The sequence below is a fragment of the Orbicella faveolata genome, unplaced genomic scaffold (genome assembly GCF_042242905.1).
Source record: "Orbicella faveolata isolate gen_17 unplaced genomic scaffold, um_ofav_v1 contig_27, whole genome shotgun sequence".
Lineage (NCBI taxonomy): Eukaryota > Metazoa > Cnidaria > Anthozoa > Scleractinia > Merulinidae > Orbicella > Orbicella faveolata.
The window spans coordinates 878,358-900,145 of NW_028301555.1; the positions used below are offsets into that span (position 1 = coordinate 878,358).

General features: G+C 39.1%; 1 protein-coding gene, 1 long non-coding RNA gene, 1 other non-coding gene and 1 pseudogene across 5 annotated transcripts; 3 read left to right on the plus strand and 1 right to left on the minus strand.

Annotated features, from left to right (window-relative positions):
- Positions 1-1,277: 1,277 nt before the first annotated feature.
- Positions 1,278-7,276, plus strand: LOC110044587 (uncharacterized; annotated as a pseudogene). Its single transcript, XR_016209374.1, has 4 exons — positions 1,278-2,298; positions 3,318-3,656; positions 5,727-5,864; positions 6,344-7,276. The product of XR_016209374.1 is annotated as an uncharacterized LOC110044587 (transcript).
- Positions 7,277-7,566: 290 nt separating this feature from the next.
- Trnas-uga (transfer RNA serine (anticodon UGA)) lies at positions 7,567-7,639 on the minus strand. The gene has a single exon. It is a non-coding gene; the product is annotated as a tRNA-Ser (tRNA).
- A 1,250-nt stretch (positions 7,640-8,889) lies between these two features.
- Positions 8,890-21,695, plus strand: LOC149107050 (uncharacterized). Of its 2 annotated transcripts, none has more exons than XM_089296727.1 (4): positions 8,890-8,906; positions 10,773-11,112; positions 19,765-19,902; positions 20,792-21,695. In XM_089296727.1, the coding sequence occupies exons 2-4, from the start codon at positions 10,800-10,802 to the stop codon at positions 21,256-21,258; spliced, it is 918 nt and encodes a 305-aa protein (XP_089152853.1). In that variant the 5' UTR covers positions 8,890-8,906; positions 10,773-10,799; the 3' UTR covers positions 21,259-21,695. The 2 variants fall into 2 exon arrangements, with proteins under 2 accessions (XP_089152853.1, XP_089152852.1); XM_089296726.1 differs by lacking the exon at positions 8,890-8,906 and adding an exon at positions 9,567-9,694.
- LOC149107051 (uncharacterized) lies at positions 12,260-14,475 on the plus strand. The gene is made up of 2 exons (XR_016209381.1): positions 12,260-12,934; positions 13,373-14,475. It is a non-coding gene; the product is annotated as an uncharacterized LOC149107051 (long non-coding RNA).
- Positions 21,696-21,788: the final 93 nt, after the last annotated feature.

The window sequence follows — 21,788 nt, forward strand, 5'->3', positions numbered from 1 at the left end:
TCTATTATTTATTTATTTCTCTTTGGAAAACTCAAACTTAGAATATTACAAATAAATCAATTGACGCGGTATTACGATTTCATAAGTAAAATTTCTGCTGTTTACCAAGCCTCAAACGAAGCGTGTACAGTGGATTTTCTGACGGGGTTTGTCAACTCAAGATTCATAGGAAATAGACTGCATGCAAACGTTTGCAACTTGGCCCTACGAAAAGACAGACAGTACATAATATTAAAATAAACTTGGTGCTCTACTCTGAAGAGAGATGATGAACCATAACAATACTAATGTTTCTTATTGAGTTCTGTCGAAGTGCCTGATCTCTGTAACAAAACTTGCGTTGGAGGTCATGCACACTGCGTCGACGAGTGTTATGCAAAGTTCAGCACGTTTGCGAGGAGACGGACTCGGGTCCGCGATGGAAAACAACTGTTGTGCTTTCTAGTCTGTTAAAAGCTGAGCTATTTCTAAGTTTTGTCGAGTTTTGAAAGAAGAAATGAAGAAGTGTGTAATGAGAATTACCGCTATATATAGACTAACGAAAGGTGAACAAAAACATATCCTGAATCAAAACAACAAGATCTCCCGCATTTAGCCGCTGAGCCGTTTATAACTAGTCGTTCAATACTAATCCTTTTCTTCGGCCGTTCGAACGCTTAGCATCATCCGTTTCAAAATGGTTTTTAGCAGTTCGAACGGATGGCATCATCCATTCGAAATTTTTCGTTAGCCGTTCGAATGGCTTGCATCATCCATTTGAAATTTCTCCTTTGCCGTTTGAACGTTTACAGCATCCGATCGAAATTTTTCCATGGCCGTTCGAACGATATTTGAAACCGTTTTAAACTGCTGGAACATTCGTTTCTCATCCGTTCGTTAGCACGGATATCTGTTAGTGTAAGTTTTTGCGTGAGAGGTCATACTTTTGTCGAAGACTTTTTAGCCGACTACAGAGTGAGTGTATCTCTCGGTGCATTTAATTTAATGCATCGTTGAGCAGTTCTGTTGTCTAAAATAATAGTGATAAAAATCAGAAAGGAAGAGCAAGATCAATAAAGACAGGTAGAGTATTTCCAGTTCTTCTTTTAAAAGCGGGAGCCATTCAGATGTCATCCGATTAATGACGAAGTAAATATTCATCCCTATTGGAAGCAAATTAAGAGTGAAAGTCAATAAGAATCGAAGAAAATTTAAAAAAATGTGGCCCCAAACTAAAAAAAAATAGTAGTGTCTCAAATCTCCCGATAATTTGACAAAAGAGATTTCGGGCACAACTCTCCTTACTTACGCTTTTATTTTTGTGGGATCTTATGAATCTCTGTTATAAACGTGGAAGATTTGCATAAAATTACAGTTTCCGCACTTCTGAAATGTACACCATTCTTGCCCAGAGATGACATGAGAGTTTCTAGTCTGTAACTACGTGCTTTTTGGGGTATTTTAACTCCTACAACAATTTAATGAAGCGTACCTCTCTTTTAAAAAGATTATAAACAACAACCTTGTAAGTCATTAACTTAGAAATTGTGGAGTAGGACTTTTTTTTAGCTTCGTTCGAACCAACCGGTTTAAAATTGCAATTATGTTGCTCGTTCGTGACATAAATGGGGGCTAAAGAGGAGATTTTTTATTTATTTCTTTTTTTAAGGTTGCCGTTCCGTTTATTTCAAAACCAGCCAGCAGAATTTCATCTGCCTTAATCGAGGAAAAGATGTAAATAGAAAAAGCTGTTTATTATACACAAAAGGGAGAAAACGCTTTGGGACGAGTAAATTCTAGCATTAGCGATGGGTAAGATCGGTTATTTCGGCTCTCGACGTTTTTGTCAAAGACTTCCTTGGCGACTAAATAGCAGAAATATTTCTCGTGATATCAATCCAGTTAACTCCCGCCCCAATTTCTGGGAGAAGATCTTGCTGTGGTAAATGAAAGGTCATCATTGCCCCGTTCGGCTGAATTCCGGTAAATAGAATTTGTAAAAGTAAATTTGTAAATTTATTTTTTAAGAATTTATAAAAGTAAAATGAAACGGAATGCAATGAAGGCAGCTGAAGGATATTCAATTCCCTTGCGAAAAACTAAAGGCGTCATGCAAATGTCATCCATTTAATATCAAAGTAAATATTGATCTCGATTCAAAGAAAATTAAATGTCTGAGGAGAGCCAGTAAGAATAATCTGTCTCATGAGGGCTAAGTACTGAGTACAATTCATTAAGATCACATTGTCAATATATTTTTCAGAGTCCGGCGCAGAGGACTTGGGATACCAGTTCTTTCAAATTTCCGCTCTAGGTGAGGTAAGAAATATGTATATCTTGACACAATACTACTACCGGTCCCTTTTACAGCTAAGTATTTTTTATAGTTTTGTAATGTTTTTTGTTTTAAGAAAGTAAGTTTATGACGAGCTAAGGAATATGTGCTTTTTTGAGGAATCGCTTCCGAAATCGGGTGTTTGATTATGTAACAGCTGGATGATCGGATCCAACATCTTGAGCTGAAGTTTCTCTGATTGAAAAACAATGGCAATAATTGATAATTAAAAGAGAACATTTCGCAAGCTCTCGATTCTGCCCTATATCTTTGATTGTCATCGGAAAAAATGTCTTTAGTTCTTTTGACAAGACGTGTCAGTTATGCCAATTTCCTCTAGTTCCAGTAAGACAAGCTAAGAAATAGAATATAAAAACTGGGCAGGGATTCTTCGGTTCCTTTGACGCACCATGATCCGAGTGATCTTGGATTGATCTGTTTAGTAAAGAACGCAAAATCCGTTTTCCGATTCTTACTGGTCATATATTTTCATGGTCCCAAGTTACTGTTACAAAAAAGTGCTTGTAAGATATATTAGTTACACTTGACTGTTTATTGTATTTCAATTGGGCCCTAAAGCTGACCAGTTATTATAAGAAATGCGACATTAGAAAGAAATCTACGTTTGCACTGCCTCAAAAATTACGTTATAAAATGACAACTAATTTTCTATCGATTTTTAGAATCTCCCACCGGTTTACAAACTTTATGTGGGAGTCTTTTCGTTACTTCGGTTAAGTCCCTCTATGCTACTCAAGAGGATCAAGCTAAGAAATAAAGATTCTCAAAAAGATGTGACAACCTTCAAGTTTGCTACTTCTTGCCGTGTAAATTAAGGAGTTTATTAATTTCTGCCGTGCACAAATGAGGACAGCAATGGTTGGGAACCTCGATCTTTTTAGTGATTAAATTAAACAGACGCTTACAACAAAACTGAATCTCAGTAGTGGTGTTATTTAGTATCAATTACAGGTCATTTTGAACTTTTTTATTTCGCATGTAGCACAGGCACTCACGTAGTCAATTCAATATGAATCCCAAGTTTTGGCTCCCAGTTGCGTCCTGATGTCCCGGGTTGGTGTATTTCAAGCTGCTGTCCAATGTCCAACAGCGGAAAACTCCTTTGGAGGAATGTTCCTCAGAGGCCACACCTTTAAAACAAGCAAGGTTGGATGGCCTGCAGGGTGTTATTTGATGAGCGAAGAAGTCACGTGTCAAAGCTACAATTTCGTCATTGGTCATAAAGTCTGCGAGCTGAACAATCGAACCAAGGAAGCGAGACCTGAAGATTTTAGGCTCGCCGGATCAGACAAGGTTCTACATGAAAAGGGCAAAAACAGAGGTACACTTCCGCTCTCCTTACTTGCATGTTTGTCTCATTTTTCCAATGCAGCTATTTTCAATGCTAGTGTGCGTAGCGCGCGTAATTTTGAGCGCGGCCTGAGGATTCTCCGATCGGGGCGGCGAAACCACCAGGAGAAAAGGTGGGATGTCTGCGTACGTGGCTTCGGCGCAATGGACGTTACAAAACTATAAGCTAACATCCCACAGGCCGGAGCAAGGAATAACGACTGTATGTAAAACATACGAAACATTGCACCCAAACAAACCTCCCATACCTACCTCTACCTCAGAGAGATTCTAAAGCTTCTCTTAAAAGAAAAATCCTTTCATCTTAGCGGCAACACATGATACCGCAATGACTACAGAAATGGCGGTCTCCTTGGCCAACATTATCACGCCCGCGGTAGGAACAGAAATCATTAACCGCAGCCATAAAAATCCCCCGGCAGGGTCGTTCGAAAGCCGGTTAACGCTAACCCAGGATTAGAAGTTAACCGAACTATTAATTTTACTTGTCTAAAAATGGTTTTTTATTGCTCACGTTTTGTGTGGCGTAAGCTTAGTCAAGCTCAAAACTGAAGGACAAACATGATAACCAAAAAACCTCACCGAAAAAGATATTTCGATGAGGTCATTTCTCTATGGAAAATAAATAAAAAGGAAATAAACACGTTTATAAAGCTGGTGAATAACTATTATGTATATCAGTGACCGTAAAATTCACGGCTGAAATTTCAGATAAAGATATAATTTTGTTAGATACATGCTTACAGTATACAGGGGGAAAAGATTTAAGGTGATTCCCTAGTAAAAGAACCTGCCATAGATTTCCAATGAAACTTGGTATGCTGTTGTTACAGGACAAGGAGATATTAAAAAACGTAATAAAAAGAGGGGGTCACCGTGCTTGTTTTCACGCCACAATGCTGACAAATACGGTTACTTAGGTGACTTTTGGTAATCTCCGTGGGCAACAAATAACCTCAATTATTTTTCAAAGCAGCGTTTTATATCACACAGAGTTTGAATTTCTTTGATTATTTATTCTTCTGCGTCCCAAAAAGCTGTTGGGCCCGTTATGTCTCCCTCTGTAGTATTTATTTCATTTGCCAAAAAAGTAGCCATAAATTTCTGCTATTTTTTTCTCAGTTATTGAGGATATTGAAATTATGAACTGAATAAAAACTGGGGGTCACCGTGCTCGTTTAAGAGAAAAAGAGCATTGCTTTCGCTATCGAGCCTAGTTTGAGGGAAATCTCTTACGTTTTGCACGCGTATGCCCTCATGTGCGCGCGCTAATGACAAGAATATCGTGCGCAGTAGGGATGCGCAATGCAATACCAAGGAATCACCTTAAGAAAGAATCTATTCTCGACGTGCGCGTGCACTTAAAACCGACAGAAACTCTCCAATACACGCACTTCACCTCCTGGCACCCTCGAGGCGTCCGGATCATGGGCTTTTTTAAAGGCGAAGACTTTCGACTTCTGAGAACCAACTCTCTTCAAAAGCTACATTTGAAGAAAACATTACCCAATTCAAACGCAGATTACGCAACAGAGGTTACCCAGTGCAAAATAAACAAAACAGGCCCAAAAGAATTTTGCAGTTTGTGACAGAATTTCGTTGGTAGTTTGACATCTCAGTTTCTCCCACTAATATTACGGCCTCTACTTGCCTAATGTTAAGAAAATATGAGTATATGGCATTTAAAAGAAAATCAGCCCTTGCTAAGAGAGGTCTCTAAAGACCCTTCCCTGCTTTTATACAGAAAAGGGAGATCTTTGAAAACGTTCTTCGTTGAAGCAAAGCTTTAGAGGTCAAAGTTTCTTCTTTTCAATAGAAGTCGTGTTTGGCCTATCAACCATTTGTAGCATCAATCCGAAACAAAGCACTAGCATGTAAAATCCCAAAAGCCACATAAGCGTTTGCCTGAATTTAACTCAACCAATAAAAAGAAGAGGGTTACGAATAAGGTTTATCTGTTATTAGCTCTTCTTGTTCATAAAATTACTTGAAGCAAAATTACTATCTCAAAATTAGTTTATCTTTTTATTTTATCTCACAGTCCCGCTTGGTTCCATTCAAGAGCTTCCTGCTGAATCGTGCAGTGAGATCAAGGCTAGTGAAGGAAATGAAATGGTTCACGGGGATTACTGAATATACTCTGACGGGAATGATCAGAAAATCCTGGCTCGCTGTGAAGGTACGCCCTTTTAGTTTATTGATAAAGAAGTTTAACCTTTTAGCACCTCCAAAAAATTTAAATTTGCAAGAAACCGGAGTAGCTCAGTCTATTGATCGATCAACCAATAAATTTTTGAGGGCAAACAGTCTTTTTGTTTTCAACGGCACAAGTATAAATTAAAGCGTCCAAAACAATCCAGAGGTGAGTGCTGATTGGCAGAAATATTGAAATTTTGTCCGCCTGTGGGAGCGATCGGTAACGATCTTAACCTTTGTGTTTAAAGAAACTGGTTTTGCCTCTGAAAATTTCCCTCAATATACCTAGGAGTTGATGCTAATGAAAAAAGAAAAATTAAATTGTGTCATGTTAGCAGATGACTTTAAAAAAGATTTATAACATTGATCTGATTGGCACCTGACCCTTAATATTAAGAGTGTGCCACAGGATCGCAACGTAAGACATGGATGCAAATATTTTTCTCTGAAAATTCATTTTAGAGAACTGGCAGAAATTAAACACAGAACCCGTTTGCTTTGGGGCGCGAAATGACCAATACGGCGCCTTTAATACCACAAAGAGTGGACTTCTCAAGACAATGAAGCTCGTCCGCAAGTCGGGCTTGCTCAAATGCAACCCGATAGACCCGGAATCCTTCTGGGGCTGCTCACATGTACCAAGGTATGGCAAGAACAGCTTACAGACTATCTTTACCAGTGCAAAGAGAGAAGCCATCCTGCCACCTGATGGAGACCTGAAAGTACATGAGTGTAACAACAAAAAAACACTTTTACAGTCTTTATGGAACTACCCACACATCTCCTGAGCTCATTTTCCCGGACCCTCCTAACAAGCTGCCTGTGTCACGCAATCAGGAGTTGCAGATATGGTACGGACAGGATTGGAGGGATCGTGGTGAAGGTGACAACAGTGGCGCAACATGTGTTGATGTGTATGCGTGGTATGCTTAAAGTAACATGAGCCTCTGACTTATCCGAAGTAGTAAGTGTTTATAGACACTGAAAAATTAACGTAAACGCGGCTCATATTTATCTTCTCTTGTATTGAATCTTGTATCTTAGCGCACAAATGCAGGAAGACATTCACGGAATAAAATGCTAAGAATTGTAGAAATATGGAAGTAGCGTCGAGCAATTACCAAGACGACGAAGCATTGTATGTACTCTACTTTTTTTACCTGGCTGTCAGGGCTAATGTAGTAATTACACATCTAGGCTGTCACGAATAGTTTTTTAGGCTCGACTTTTTCTTCAACAACATTCTTATTCCAGACTACAGTACATGTATCAAACATTAAGTATAAATATCAATAGTTATCGGAATGCATATTAATTAGTTTATACATCTGCATTCTTTGTATCAAAATTTACTATTCTTGCTGTTAAAAATATTAAAAAAAGATGTTGAATGTTTATAGTGGTCGATGCGCTTAGCTACAACTAGCTACAGTTCTCAGGCATGCCACTTAAGGAAAAGCACATTTTTTCCAAAACTTTCTTTTTTTTATCCATAGTTCTGTCCAGCTGACCAATCTAAGTCTCTCACGAGCAACATTTGGGCCGGTGAATGATCTTATGCATTTTAGCTTAACCATAACAGGTTTAAAAATCCCAACAGGCGGGAGGCACTCCAGTTGGCTATTTACAAGCATAACAGAAGAGTTGAACTAGGGTCTGTGGGGAAACAACTCCAGCTTTAAAAGTGGTAACAGCGAGACTTGAGCCCACGACCTCCGGATTTCAAGTCCGGCGCCCTAACCACTCGGCCACGCTACCTCCACAGATGTTACAATCATTTCCAGTAAGATGCCTTGCCTCCAGGTTGAAGTTCGTTTTCGTGGACAGGTCTGCTATCCTGTAATCACATGTACCATAGTTTTTGCATGAGCACTGACTTCCTTTAGGCTCTAATACTGGTCTCCTTCACCATTTGCAAATCTTGACTGCTAGTTCTATAGGGTTTAACTTTACCCGCCTCCTGGCTCAAGAGCTGCGAGTGTTAGACAAGGATTTAAATGTACTGATTAAATATCGGCCGTTTAGCGATTGAACCGTTGTTGATAAAATGTTTAAGACAGTACCGGTAGTCAGTATTTTAGGTTCGTTAGTAAAATTAGTTACAAGTTGTGATTTAGCTCTGTATTGACGTGGCAAAAGCATAATCTATATTAAAATACCAACCTTTCTAGAACTTTCTTGGAAACAACATGAAGGCGTGAGTTCACCGTGCTGTAACATCACTTTTCATTCAGTGTTTTCTTTATTTGGAAATTTCACTACGTTGCTGATGCGATTGTCAAGCAGCCGTTACTATACAACCGATCTACATTGTTAACACTAAATTGCAATCGCAATGGGCGGGGGGGGGGGGGTACTTATATTTGGAATAGGTGCGTGCCGCGAAAAGTTTTACTGAACCCAAAGCCAAAGAACTGGGAACGAGGTTGACTAAGCCCTGACCCTATTTGAGGATGATCCAATTGAAAGTTGATACCATATTTGAGGCCCAAACCAAGAGGAAATTCAAACCCAAAACATGGCACCCTGTTCAAGGAAAAAACAAAAACTAAGAATGGCATGAACAGGTCAACTTTATTTTGTTTGGGTAACATTGGAAGTTAAGTATCAAGTAGATAATCTTTTTTTCGTTTCGCTGGGAATTTACGCACTGGAATTTTAGTTAATACAATTTAGGCACTCTGTTTAAGGATTAGGCGGAGGGTGGGAGATGATTGACATTTTAGGCTTCACATCAAACGGCTCTCAGAGAAAACCCTTTGCCGAAAATGGCAGCCTTTTATTCCATCTCAGTGTAACTAAACCGACCGCAGATGAACGGATGAAGAACAGGAACGTGAAGGAAGACTATCGTCCGTGATGTTGGTGGAATTTCGAGGCGATTGGAGCATTTGGAGCCCTTTCCCTTCAGTGGACTCGATAGGCTGGGATCACTCAGTGCCCAAATTTTGGAAAGGATATCCAGAGGACAAAATAGTGAAACTAACTGAAACCATCTAAATGTCCACAAATCGGCCCATAACCGGTAGGTGAGAGAGGTTCGTGTACTAAATATTATTATTATTTATTATTTATAAACCTCCCACGCCAAACAAGGAAACACACCTCAAGCACGGTACGTATATTTTATTTATACTCCTTCGCGTCTTTAAGACATAAGAATAGAACCGTTTTTCCCGGCCATGCAAATTATTATATTTCAACTGTTTTGAGACTTCAGTATTACTGCATTGTACGGACGCTCAGTTTGCGAGCTTGAGATAACTGTGTTTTGACCGCATGTGAGGCCAAAATCATGATGCGGTGATATCTCAAAGGAAAACGAACGTCTACCTCGGTAAATGCCATGGCTTGTGATCCTTTCGAATAGTTTTTATGCTGAATGTGACGTGGCTCTTTTGGTTTTGCCCGGTTTTCTCTGACACTGACACTTGGATCACTTTGTTGTGCCAGCAACGCGCAACTTTGGGTTTCTTCTGCCTCGGGATTAAACTAATTTGTTTATACTTGACTGGAATAAACAAGGTCTTGGTAAATGATATCAGCCTCAGCTTTCAGTTTCGGCTGATGAAATAATTGTTTATTATTGGTGGATAGCAGACCACGCAAAATTTGAGATCCTTTCAGTTTCAGATTTGCGTCAGTTGATTGATTGACAAAAAAACGAAACCTGAGAAGAATGCTAATAAAAATGATGCAGGAAAACTGCGCAATACATTTCGTGTCTCGTTTGTTAGGAAATAAGGATTCAAAACAGTGAAAATCTTGGATAAAACGTCGGCGAAAACCTTTTCATTTCTGCTTCGGAAATTGGTAAGAAATGTTAGATTAATTTTGAAATTCGTATGTCGGCGATAAGTTGTGGTACGGTCCTATTTCTTAAAATAAGTTTGCCCGCGTCTTTTCAGGAAAAATATGTCACTACCAAAAACTGATTAGAAATGAGTAAACTTTGGTGAGGAAGAAGACAAGAGAAGAGGAAGAACGGTTATCTTTATTTATGTCAGAGATTTCTTGGGCGAATAATGATATGAAATATTTCTCGCGATATCAGTCGAGTTGACCAACACCCTAATTTAATGGATTAACAGATCCGGCTAAAGCAACATGTTACTTTTGTCTCAGTATGTCGGAATAGTTCAATGCATCTTCGCCTGTAATAATAGAAATTTATTGAGTTACGGTTTGTTAATATGAAGAATGATCTAGAATAAGTTGAATGAGAAATATCAGTAAAACAAAACTTGAGCTTTTCGTTGGGACAAAGAAACCTGTTAATATCAGCAGGTGGCCGCATTAAAGGGTCCAGAGCATAGAGCGAAGGTATGTAATTTGTTACCTTATTTCCAACACGGAAATCTAAAAAAGTGGGCACCCGAGTTCTTCTGCTTTTCAGTCTGAAAGAAATATCAACATAGAGTTCTAAGAAGGTATACTAGAACCTGCCGTAGGCGAGGAACCATTCTATTAGCTTTCCTTTGTTGCCCAATATTCTTTTAGTTCAAATTAATATTTACTTTGATGTTAAATGAATGACATTTACGTGAGTTTTAGGCCCCGTCCGCGAAAATTAGGTGCAAAATGACAGATAATTTTTTATCGATTTTTGGAATCTTCAAACGTTCCCTTGAGCACATACAAGTACGTAGTGAACTGGGACCTTCTCGTTACACTAGTGAATGTGATGCGTGCTATTAAACGGGATCAAGCTGAGAAAAATAGATCCAATCCATTCTGTCTAAATTAATCATGTCAATAATTCCGTTCCCGACAAAGGAGAGCAATTGTGCAGAGCTGCAGTCTTTTAGATGCTAACAACAACATGGATTCTCCATGGCAACTAATTGAGATCACTAACATGTCATTTTGAACGTTTCTATTTCGCTTGTAGCAAAGTCACTGAAGCATTCAATTCAATATGAATCCCAAGTTCTGGCTGTCAGTTGCGTTCCTGATGTCCCGGATTGGTGTATTTCAAGCTGCTGTCCAATGCCAAACAGCGGAATACTCAATTGGAGGAATGTTCCTCAAGGGCCACACCTTTAAAACAAGCAAGGCTGGATGGCCTGCAGGCTGTTATTTCATGTGCGAAGAAGAAGTCACATGTCAAAGCTACAATTTCGTCATTGGTCATAAGGTCTGTGAACTGAACAATCGAACAAAGGAAGCGAGACCTGAAGATTTCAAGCCGGATCAGACGAGGTTCTACATGAAAAGAGCAAAAAACAGAGGTACACTTCCATTCTCCTTATTTCTTTCTTTTTTTTTTTTTTACCCTTTTACAACTCAGTCGCGTTAAATGCTATTGCTTAGCATGTGTAGCTGGTTTTGTTTCAGCAGCACGGAATCTCCAATGAGAGCGGGGAAGCCGCGAGGAATGATGGGAAGCAGTCAAGCTGAAATGTTTTTTTTTTCGTGGCTTAGACAATTCAACCAATTTTTATACTCGTAGTAACCAAAAAACATGAGTGCGTTCGACACCGTCTCTTTAATATATATACCTTATGATTTCAGTAGCTGACTTTTAACCTCTGTCTATTGCTAAATTTTACAATAACTATCTAATTTCTTGCGCGCTGATTGGCTCATTTTTACCATCAATAAGAGTACAGACGGATAAAAGTTTAATTTATGCAAGCTTTCAAGTTCAACTTCCAGCTGTCAAACTGTCAACTTTTTAACGAATGAGATTTTGTGGACTTTTTCAAGAAGCCAATCAAAAAGCGAGAAAAGCTATTGACAATGTTCGCGTCATTTTGAATAAAATTTACTTATCCCTTTGTTTACGGCAAGTTTACGGCGTTTACGGCGGCCATTTTGGGGTCTTGTTATTGTAAAAAACAAATTGACGTCAGTTTTTTATTCGTCAGTCCTCTTATTGATGATAAACTTCGTCATTACATTGTCAAAGTTTACTGCGGAAACCACTCGCCTGCGGCTCGTGGTTCCACAGCCACTTTGACAATGTTATGACGCAATTTATCGCATAAAAGACTGACGTTAATTTGTTAAATCAGCATTTTTTATCAGCAACCGAGGTTTTACAAGCACGTATATTATAGTGTCAAAATCAATTCCAGTGAAGTCAGTGAAGAGGTCCGCTGTGTAAAATACGATTTTTTGATACGTGCGTGGGCGCCTGTTTCCATAGACTCACAAAAATATTTACAAAAGCCTTCTAATTTCGTGCTAAATATTTTCACGGGTAATGTTTAAGCGTAAAAGCTAATTTGGAAATGTTTACTTTTTACGTACATTATTCTAAGCTGGAAGCACAAATATAAGGAAACTTTTGCAATCGCGAGCAGTCCTTTATCATCAGTCGTAGCAGCAGTATGGTTAGGAACTTCATCTGAGTTAGACAAAGAAGGTAAACTTTTTTTCTTATAAAGTTGTTAGCCGCTACGTTGACATGACGGAGCGAGGTTAAAACAATCTTTTATTAAACTGGTAACACTGATTACTTGAGGTAAAATTTCTCGTATCCAACTAACGGTTATCAATACGTCATATGTGATCGTGAAAAGCAGCCTCGCACCCATTTCTTCGTCAGAAGTAACAAATATTACACGAGACAAGCAAAACATTGGTTGTATCATCACTGCCAGTGTGACGTCACGTTTCGCTTGGATGAAATTCAAAATGGCGCCCAGTGGGTGAAGTACAAGAGGTTGATAAAAATGCGGAATTTCGCTCCGATATTCTGCCCCATTTTCTTAGGTTCGTTGATATGTGGTTTATATTACATTGAGGAATCTTTATTTGGTACTTTTTGGTGGCCAAAATATTCAAAAGGCAGATAATTTGATCGAGAACTTTCTGTTTTGAAGCCAATTTGTCGAGCAAAACTGTTATCTGGTTGACCTTTCGAGGGCCACTGCATAGCGAAGCAGAGCCATATGATTTTGACCCAAGAATAGGAGGTTCGACAGAGGGTATACTTGGCTTCTTGTATGTGGAATTTCAGTTCTTCAGTGCTCGTGGTTCGTCTCATCAATCCCTACAAAATGCAAAGAGTGGCTGTGTGGAAAGAACAACCATGTTTCAGATTAGGTAAGTTTTCACCTTTGTCGTACTACAGTTTACATTTAGAGCAATATCCGTAATTTGGTTAATAGTTATGGCTTGATTAGTGATTCGGTTCTATTTTATTTTGATTTTATTTGGGAAGAGGAGCCTTAATTTTCTTTTATATGCTAGGTCTACTGCAAATATTATACCAAGAGACCATATTTTCTCTTGATTATACATAGTTATGTTACATGAAAAACTCAGCTTAGTTCCTTGCCGGCGGCCTAATTGTGACTAACTTTTCCCTGATTTTAGTTTGGAATTCGATATTTTAAAAATTGATAAATGCTGTTAATCCAATAGATCTATCAGAATCTATTGATTTGCAAGGTCATAATCAGCTAATAGTCCCCATTTGTTCATCTAAAAGTTGTAGCCCACTGAAAACAGGTTATTAAAGACACTTCTTGTTTTTTGCAGGGAATGTCACTGGAAGGAACATATCATAATGCACAAATTTCCTTCCAGAATGCCACACCTGGCAGCACTTAGGGATTCTGATGAACATTTTCCCTTTGAAGGCTAATGCCCCCTCCCCCCCTCCCCAGATGATAAACTGGCATGGAGTTTTTAACTCACCTAAGCTTAGATTTTTAAAAATTTCTTTATCACCTGTCAAAACATGCATATGAGAGCTACGATTTGTTTCATATGTTTAATCATGCTGTCAAATTTACAATTTTCATTTTTGCACCCCCTTAAGCACTTTGCCACACCTCTAGTTAAACTCCCATTGATTGACAGCCCAAGATATTTCCTTTAAAGGCACAGAGTCATAGAAAGGCTTACCACAGCTTGATTGTCAGTATAAATCAATTGACAAGTTCAATTTGGAATTAATTTGAGATACCAAATTTACGATAGTTTTAATTAATTGATGTGAAGTTAAAAAAATGTGACTTTTCTGTTATATCAGCAACTAAAATAGATGTCACCAACCTTATTGACTTAAACACCATAATGAAGAAAAAGCTAGGGTGGTGAAATTCAACCATTTTTGCACAAGGATAACTGAACATTGAGCTATGAAGACGAAAAAACAGAGCAAAAGAGGAGAAATTCTCTGGAGCTAACATCAAGGTTTTCAGCACTGACTGCTATCACACTAACCACGTATAAAACCACTAACAGTGGATCAGGCACGACATGTATGGCCATATATGGTCAGAATGAGAGCATAGCTGCTAAGCACACTGGAGGAGAATGAAGCTTCTGGACCTCCGGAGTCTGAGGGAGAAATTGATTCAGTTAATCAATCATTCCTTTATTTGGTAATGCAGGTTTTATGAAAAGTAGCCTTCATTCGGTGTCCACTCCATGGACATTATCCATTCCGAGAAGATAGGAACAGATAATGTCCAAAGACAAATGTGCAAGCAAAAATCTTTGATGGATTAAATGGCACATAGAGTCATAATTGAAACTATAGGCTGATGTGGACCTGTGAAGAGCAGGAGATGATTATAAAAGCAGAATAAATAAAAAGAGCTAATAGGAATAAAACTTGTTAAAATTAAAAAAAATTAATTAAATAGAATAAATGTCTGATTATCTTTACAGCATTTCAGCATTCTAACACATTTTTTAGCATTTGCAGCATAATGCAGGTTTTATGAAAAGTAGCCTTCATTCGGTGTCCACTCCATGGACATTATCCAAGGACAAATGTGCAGGCAAAAATATTTGATGGATTAAATGGCACATAGAGTCATAATTGAAACTATAGGCTGATGTGGACCTGTCAAGAGCACGAGATGATTATAAAAGCAGAATAAATAAAAAGAGCTAATAGGAATAAAACTTGTTAAAATTAAAAAAAATTAATTAAATAGAATAAATGTCTGATTGTCTTTACAGCATTTCAGCATTCTAACACATCTTTTAGCATTTGCTGTCGTTTATTTTGAACGCCATGCAGCAATATCTATTTGGTGACATTTAGTGGAGGGTTGTTTTTTAGTTGGAATATGATGAGAACTTAAGTGGCAGTCCCGCTAAAAGCGGTCCACTCGACTTCGGGACCAAAAATAATTTTCCTTCATTTTTTGTCACTGAAAAGGGTTTGACACATATATATTATTATTATTAGCAATTTATTATTTTCCAATTCCTTATTTTTGCTTTGCTACGAGCCAAAATTGAATTTTGGCCGAACTGAGGTTGCCGACCGTGATCAGAAAGGTAAAATTCACCGATTTTGTGAAGCGTGCTACGTCGCCTAAAATGCAGCTCACGGAATTTCGTTTCCGTACGAAATTTAAGGTACATTCATTACTTTGACTGACGAAATATGGAAACTTTTCGAAAAATTCTAACCTTACCAGCGAGGCTGGAAGACACCCTACTCCGAGGCCTTTGATCACCTACTAAAATTTAGCCAAATTTGACGGGGAAAATCTCAAAAGTTGGGTCTAAATAAAGCCTAAAAAGCACAACACAGTAAATTTCATACCTTGATAAACCGTTCTATAAGTTCAAACCGGTGGGTATCTCCTTGGATTGCACGCGAGAACCGATTAAAATCTGCCACAGTCAGTGTGTTTACAGAGCTATCGCTCGTGTTAAAGCTCATTTGCATAACCCTAGCAACCGGTGAAAATACATCTTCTTCCGTTCAGGTTCGTTTGTCGACCTTCTGAGTAGTGGCAAATAGCTTCCTTTAATACTTGTGTACACTCCAGATCCAGTTTTGAGGTGAAGGTTACGTTAAAGTTGATCAATTCTCAAGACTTGCGAGACTCCAAAAGTAAATAATGGCGCCGGTCTGCACAAATTAACCGTAGCCGTCGTCCTGACCCTTCCATAAATTCTGCCGCAGAGGTAGCACTAGGAGAAGAAGAAAATCGTAAGTTTTCATTTACCGTTTAATGGCAACTGAATCCTGTACTACTGCCAAGACTACTGGGAGCTTGAGGGCTATGTGCCCGAATTTGAAAAACAACAACAATCAACACTTGCCGGTTGCATCGCTGCGAAATGAACCTGAGTGAACACGACACGCTTGAATGGAACTATGTTTTGCGATGAATGATGGGCTTTACTTCTGTTTTATGCTTGATGCTTGTCTTTTAGTATCTTGCACAGCGCATAAAATAAACTTCGGGATCCGTTTATCGGGTCGTTTATACAACGAAAGCTGCACCGGCTTCGTCAAAATGTCACACAATTTGTAACGTGACCAATTACCCGGGATGGTACAATCGTTGAAACACAAAGTGAGAAATCGGCCTCTCAACATCTGCACGCGCTTTGATATGGACGTTTTTTGGAAGGTTTCTTAGTCCGATCTTTTGATTTTCTTCCATTGTGTTTTCTTTGAAAAACGAACGGCTGATAACGGGAAAGGAAAAGTGAATTTTAGGTCCATGCCTGCTTCCTCCGCCCTCATGTATTAGCAACTCCTTATACTTTCTGAGGAAAGGTAGATAAAAATTGAAAAGGTGCAAAGACTGTCGTCGTTCAGTCATACTGAAAAGATTGCACTAGCCCAAAAAATTAATGGGTGGCTGTTTCATTATCAATCATTTTTGAAATGAGCAAATCTTACCAAATCTGATCATCGACGCGTACGGGTAGGGGATTTGCCCTTGGCCCCTGGTAATTAGCCCAGGGGGGGAGGGGGGTACTTCCAGAAAAGTTGATTGGGGGTGCGCGGCCCACTTCCCAAAACCCTTACCCTCTTTATGACCAAAATCTGCGTTTTTTGCTACCCTATTTATGACCTGACCAAAAATTCGATAGCCTATTTATGACCGTTGCGGCTGACACAGTTGCCCTAAATATACGTTATGAAGGGCTTTTGTTGAAGGTCTTATTGATAATGATGAAAAGGTAGCTTCTGCTAAGAAACATACCCAATTCAAGACTAGAGTTCTAAAACCATACCCAATTTATAACCAAAATGGCCAAAATCGATACCCTATTTATGACCCAAACGGCTGGAAGACCCTACCCTTTGGGACCTCACATACAGATACCTATATAGCCCATATAAGGGAGTACCCCCCTCCCAGGTAATTGATCACGTTACAACTAACTTGTGTGACATTTTGACGAAGCCGGTGCAGCTTTCGTTGTATAAACGGATCCCGAAGTTTATTTTATGCGCTGTGCAAGATACTAAAAGACAAGCATCAAGCATAAAACAGAAGTAAAGCCCATCATTCATCGCAAAACATAGTTCCATTCAAGCGTGTCGTGTTCATTCAGGTTCATTTCCCAAGATGCAACTGGCAAGTGTTCGTTGTTGTTGTTCTTCAAATTCGGGCACAAAGCCCTCTTTAGCTCCCAGTAGTCTTGGCAGTAGTACAGGATTCAGTTGCCATTAAACGGTAAATGAAAACTTACGATTTTCTTCTTCTCCTAGTGCTACCTCTGCGGCAGAATTTATTGAAGAGTCAGGACGACGGCTACGGTTAATTTGTGCAGACCGGCGCCATTATTTACTTTTGGAGTCTCGCAAGTCTTGAGAATTGATCAACTTTAACGCAACCTTCATCTCAAAACTGGATCTAGAGTGTACACAAGTCTTAAAGGAAGCTATTTGCCACTACTCAGAAGGTCGACAAACGAACCTGAACGGAAGAAGATGTATTTTCACCGGTTGCTAGGGTTATGCAAATGAGCTTTGACACGAGCGGTAGCTATGTAAATGCACTGACTGTGGCAGATTTTAATCTGTTCTCGCGTGCAATCCAAGGAGATACCCACCGGTTTGAACTTATAGAACGGTTTATCAAGGTATGAAATTTACTGTGATGTGCTTTTTAGGCTTCATTTAGACCCAACTTTTGAGATTTTCCCCGTCAAATTTGGCTAAATTTTAGTAGGTGATCAAAGGCCTCGGAGTAGGGTGTCTTCCAGCCTCGCTGGTAAGGTTAGAATTTTTCGAAAAGTTTCCATATTTCGTCAGTCAAAGTAATGAATGTACCTTAAATTTCGTACGGAAACGAAATTCCGTGAGCTGCATTTTAGGCGACGTAGCACGCTTCACAAAATCGGTGAATTTTACCTTTCTGATCACGGTCGGCAACCTCAGTTCGGCCAAAATTCAATTTTGGCTCGTAGCAAAGCAAAAATAAGGAATTGGAAAATAATAAATTGCTAATAATAATAATATATATGTGTCAAACCCTTTTCAGTGACAAAAAATGAAGGAAAATTATTTTTGGTCCCGAAGTCGAGTGGACCGCTTTTAGCGGGACTGCCACTTAAAGGAATGAAAAGACTACAATGCAGCCTTGAAATTCTTGGAAGCTTAAGAAATAGGAGCCATTTCAACATGGCAATGCAGGACGGTTGTAATATCATCAGCCTGTTCCAGGCTCTTGGCCTCTTTCTCTACCAGGACCCGCTCAGCCACGTTTTTCGATTATGCCCACTGACTGAGAACCAGGAACAGGCTACAGCATCATTCAAGATGTGGCATTGTTCAGGAATAAGCCAAGTTATCAGGTTATGACGAAAGATAAATAAATCATACAGCAAAATTGATTTCACCATAACTGTAGTTATGTGTACACCGAAATTGTACACTAAAATGTAAGTGGCAAAAAGAAAACCAAAAACAGCTTACTCAGGCTAACTCGAATTTGAACTTTGTTGTGAATATGAAATTACAACACTGAACACCGCAATTGCAGTGGACAGCAATAGGTCCGCAGTTCCAACGAGTCAGGCAAAAAAGCCAACAAACCTTCACAACACAAGCCAACAAAGCTGCTGTATGATTAAAGCCAACAAATTTCACCATACAGCAGGCACAATTAAAACACAAAAGGCAAACGAAGTTGAAACACAAAGAATTGCATTTAAAGGCCTGATAACTACCACCAAAAGTGCTCCAAAACAGACAAAAGCCGATCACATCGCAGGGAAATTTTGGTGGAAATCAAGAAATAAACAACATCTCAACACTCAAACGGATTGATGAGAGGAGCGGCTGGTTCAATCGACACAGAGATACACGCGGATTAAACGTATACTATCGACCCATAAAACCTCCTATTGACAAGACTATTGGTAAGACATTTAAGAGACAAAACGCGAACGTTTTACGTGGACTTCTCTCGTCCCGTTTTCAAGATGGCGGTCCCGCCACTTACCCGCAACAAAATTCAACAAGAATACACGATAACGCGCGCACAAAACTAAAACAGATAATGCACACAGACAAAAAAATAACAAAAAACTGTACACACCTACACTAAGTTAGTAAACAAAAGCGATATTAGGCCTGTTTTTTTGTCTTTCCTAACCTCTGTTGTCCTTCTTCAATGGCGTAATCTGAATAGGCTACTCGAGGCGCTCGCTCGTTGCTATGTGACGTCACACTGGTAGCGATGAGTCTGTCACGAATCAATACCGAAAAACAATAGAGTCACCCCCTCCCTCCTGCAAAATTCTAAAATGATTCCGAAGCTCTCTGCCCAAAATTGAGCCGGATAATTCTAATATTTTTTTCTTTTAATTTTCAGGTGGCTCTGAACGCTATGTGCATATTTCTTTAAAACTTTGCCAAAAGTTGCGTCTTATGATGCTTATTAAAATTCGACAATATAAAAAAATTTCACCGTGCGGGTTTTGAATTATAAGTTGGTATGGTAATCTGTTATGTCACGAAAATGAAAACAACGTGTTCACCAAAGATTGGGCAGTTTTTTGATACCATGATTGTAGCATCAAGTGATAAAGACTGGTTATAACGACCCATCAAAATTTAAGTACTGGAAATTGTTTTGAGCCACCTTAAGCTCTTCTTGTAAACATTTGAAATAAAATTACTCTGACAGATCTTTTGTTTTATCACACAGTTCCTCTTGGCTCCATTCAAGAGCTTCCTGCTGAATCGTGCGGTGAGATCAAGGCCAGTGAAGGAAATGAGATGGTTAACGGGGATTACTGGATATACTCTGATGGGAATGCTCAGACAATCCTGGCTCGCTGTGAAGGTACAGATGTTAGCTTTAATTCTCAGGTACCCATTTATACACTTGGGTGGAGAGAGGCACTCTGAAAGTAAAGTGTGTCCCCAAGAACACAGCACAATGTCCCCGGCCAGGGCTCGAACCCGGACCGCTCGATCCGGAGACGAGCGCACTAACCATGAGGCCACAGCGACTCCACAGTTCGGTCCAGTGACAAAACCAAATTCGAACCGAGCAACAAAACGTCAACCCGCCAGCCCGGTCCAGTTGAGACATCAGCAGTCTAGCGATTACAGTGTTTTCAGACAAAGTGTGCATGACCTAACTCTAAAACTAGTGGCAAGAATGTAAGAAAATATTTAAAAACCCATCAATTCAAAGTGTCTGCGCTGAGTTCAAAGTATGTTTAATTGTTGTATTGTCTGTGTGCTTTTCAAGTCAATAAAATTCAAATATGCATTTTTTGTTTGTTCCAACCGGGTATTCACAATGCTCAACCATGACTGGTGAGATTACGAACAGACTCAGGCCCTTATTGCTCAAACTCGTGCTGTGATTGATTAAACTCTGTCGTTGCTCTGAAATAAGAAGTGCGTAGTCGATCAACCAAACAATCTAGGGGAAAGCAGTCTCTTTCTCCAGTGGCATAAGTGGGCTAAATGAGCTAGAAGGGTTTGGAATAGGATCCAAATGTACGACGCGAAACAAACTACTGATGACCATAAACGTATCTGTTGGAAAAACTCTAATTGTACGATCCAGCAGTACTTACTCTTTACTGAGATCTTGTCTTGTCTAGTTAGAGCGCTTCTGATTGCCTTGATGTATAATTTGGTCGATTCTAATCACTTTCCATGTTAAATACTTTTTTCACCATTAGTATTGTATATTTTTTATTAATTTTTTTTTTTAGGAAACTGGCAGAAAATAAACAAAGAATCCGTTTGCTTTGGGGCGCGAAATAACCAGTTCGGCGCCTTTAACATCACAAAGAGTGGACTTCTCAAGACAATGAAGCTCGTCCACAAGTCGGGCTCGATCATATGTAACCGAAAATCCCCGCCCTCCTACTGGGGCTGTAGTACAAGCTCCTACTATAGCAAAAACAGCTTAATGACTATCATTACCAATGCAAAGAAAGAAGCCATCCTGCCACCAGCTGGAGACTTAAAAGCTGGCGTTGAAAACAAAAACCACTTTTACAGTCTTAACGGAACTACCCACACATCTCCAGAGCTGATTTTCCGCGATCTTCCCATTCAGGTGTCTGTGTCACGCAATCAGGAGCTGCAGATATGGTTCGGACAGGATTGGACCGATTGGAGTGAAGAGAATAACAGTGGAACAACATGTGTTGATGTGTATGCGTGGTATGCTTAATATCACATGAGCCTCTGACTTATCTGAAACTGTCAAAGCCAAAAAGTTGACTGAAGTTTAATTTAAACAGACAATAAAAACGTGAACGTAAACTCAACTCTTATTAGTCTTGACCAGAATTAAAATCTTGTTACTTCAGTGCGAAAAAAATGTTATGTCACTAAAGAATATTACATAAGAATCTTCGTTTACAAGAGCATATAAAAACAATTCAGACTTTGATCTAGCTACAAAAATATAAGTTCTGAATATTGAAAGAGCATAGATAAAACACGCATTGTGTGTGCTGTCGTTTTTATAAAATTTCGGCCAGCGCTAAGGATGAATACAAACCAATATTAACTACAGTAGTGCAAGGGTGCTAAGAAAAGTTTGTAAGTTACACATATTTACAAAAAGTACTTATTCAAGTCAAACATAAAGCATAAGTAACTGTAGACACTGGAATGAATTTTAATCGGTTCATATTTGTCAGAAAATATATATACTTGTCTCGCTTTTCAGTTTTATCCTGTGAATATCGTGACCAA

Bases quoted from the DNA above. Each gene is read 5' to 3' on its own strand.
- LOC149107050 (XM_089296727.1), top strand. From the start codon at position 10,800: ATGAATCCCAAGTTCTGGCTGTCAGTTGCGTTCCTGATGTCCCGGATT. The intron at 11,113-19,764 runs GTACACTTCCAT...TTTATCACACAG, and splicing joins GAAAAGAGCAAAAAACAGAG to TTCCTCTTGGCTCCATTCAA. The intron at 19,903-20,791 runs GTACAGATGTTA...TTTTTTTTTTAG, and splicing joins AATCCTGGCTCGCTGTGAAG to GAAACTGGCAGAAAATAAAC.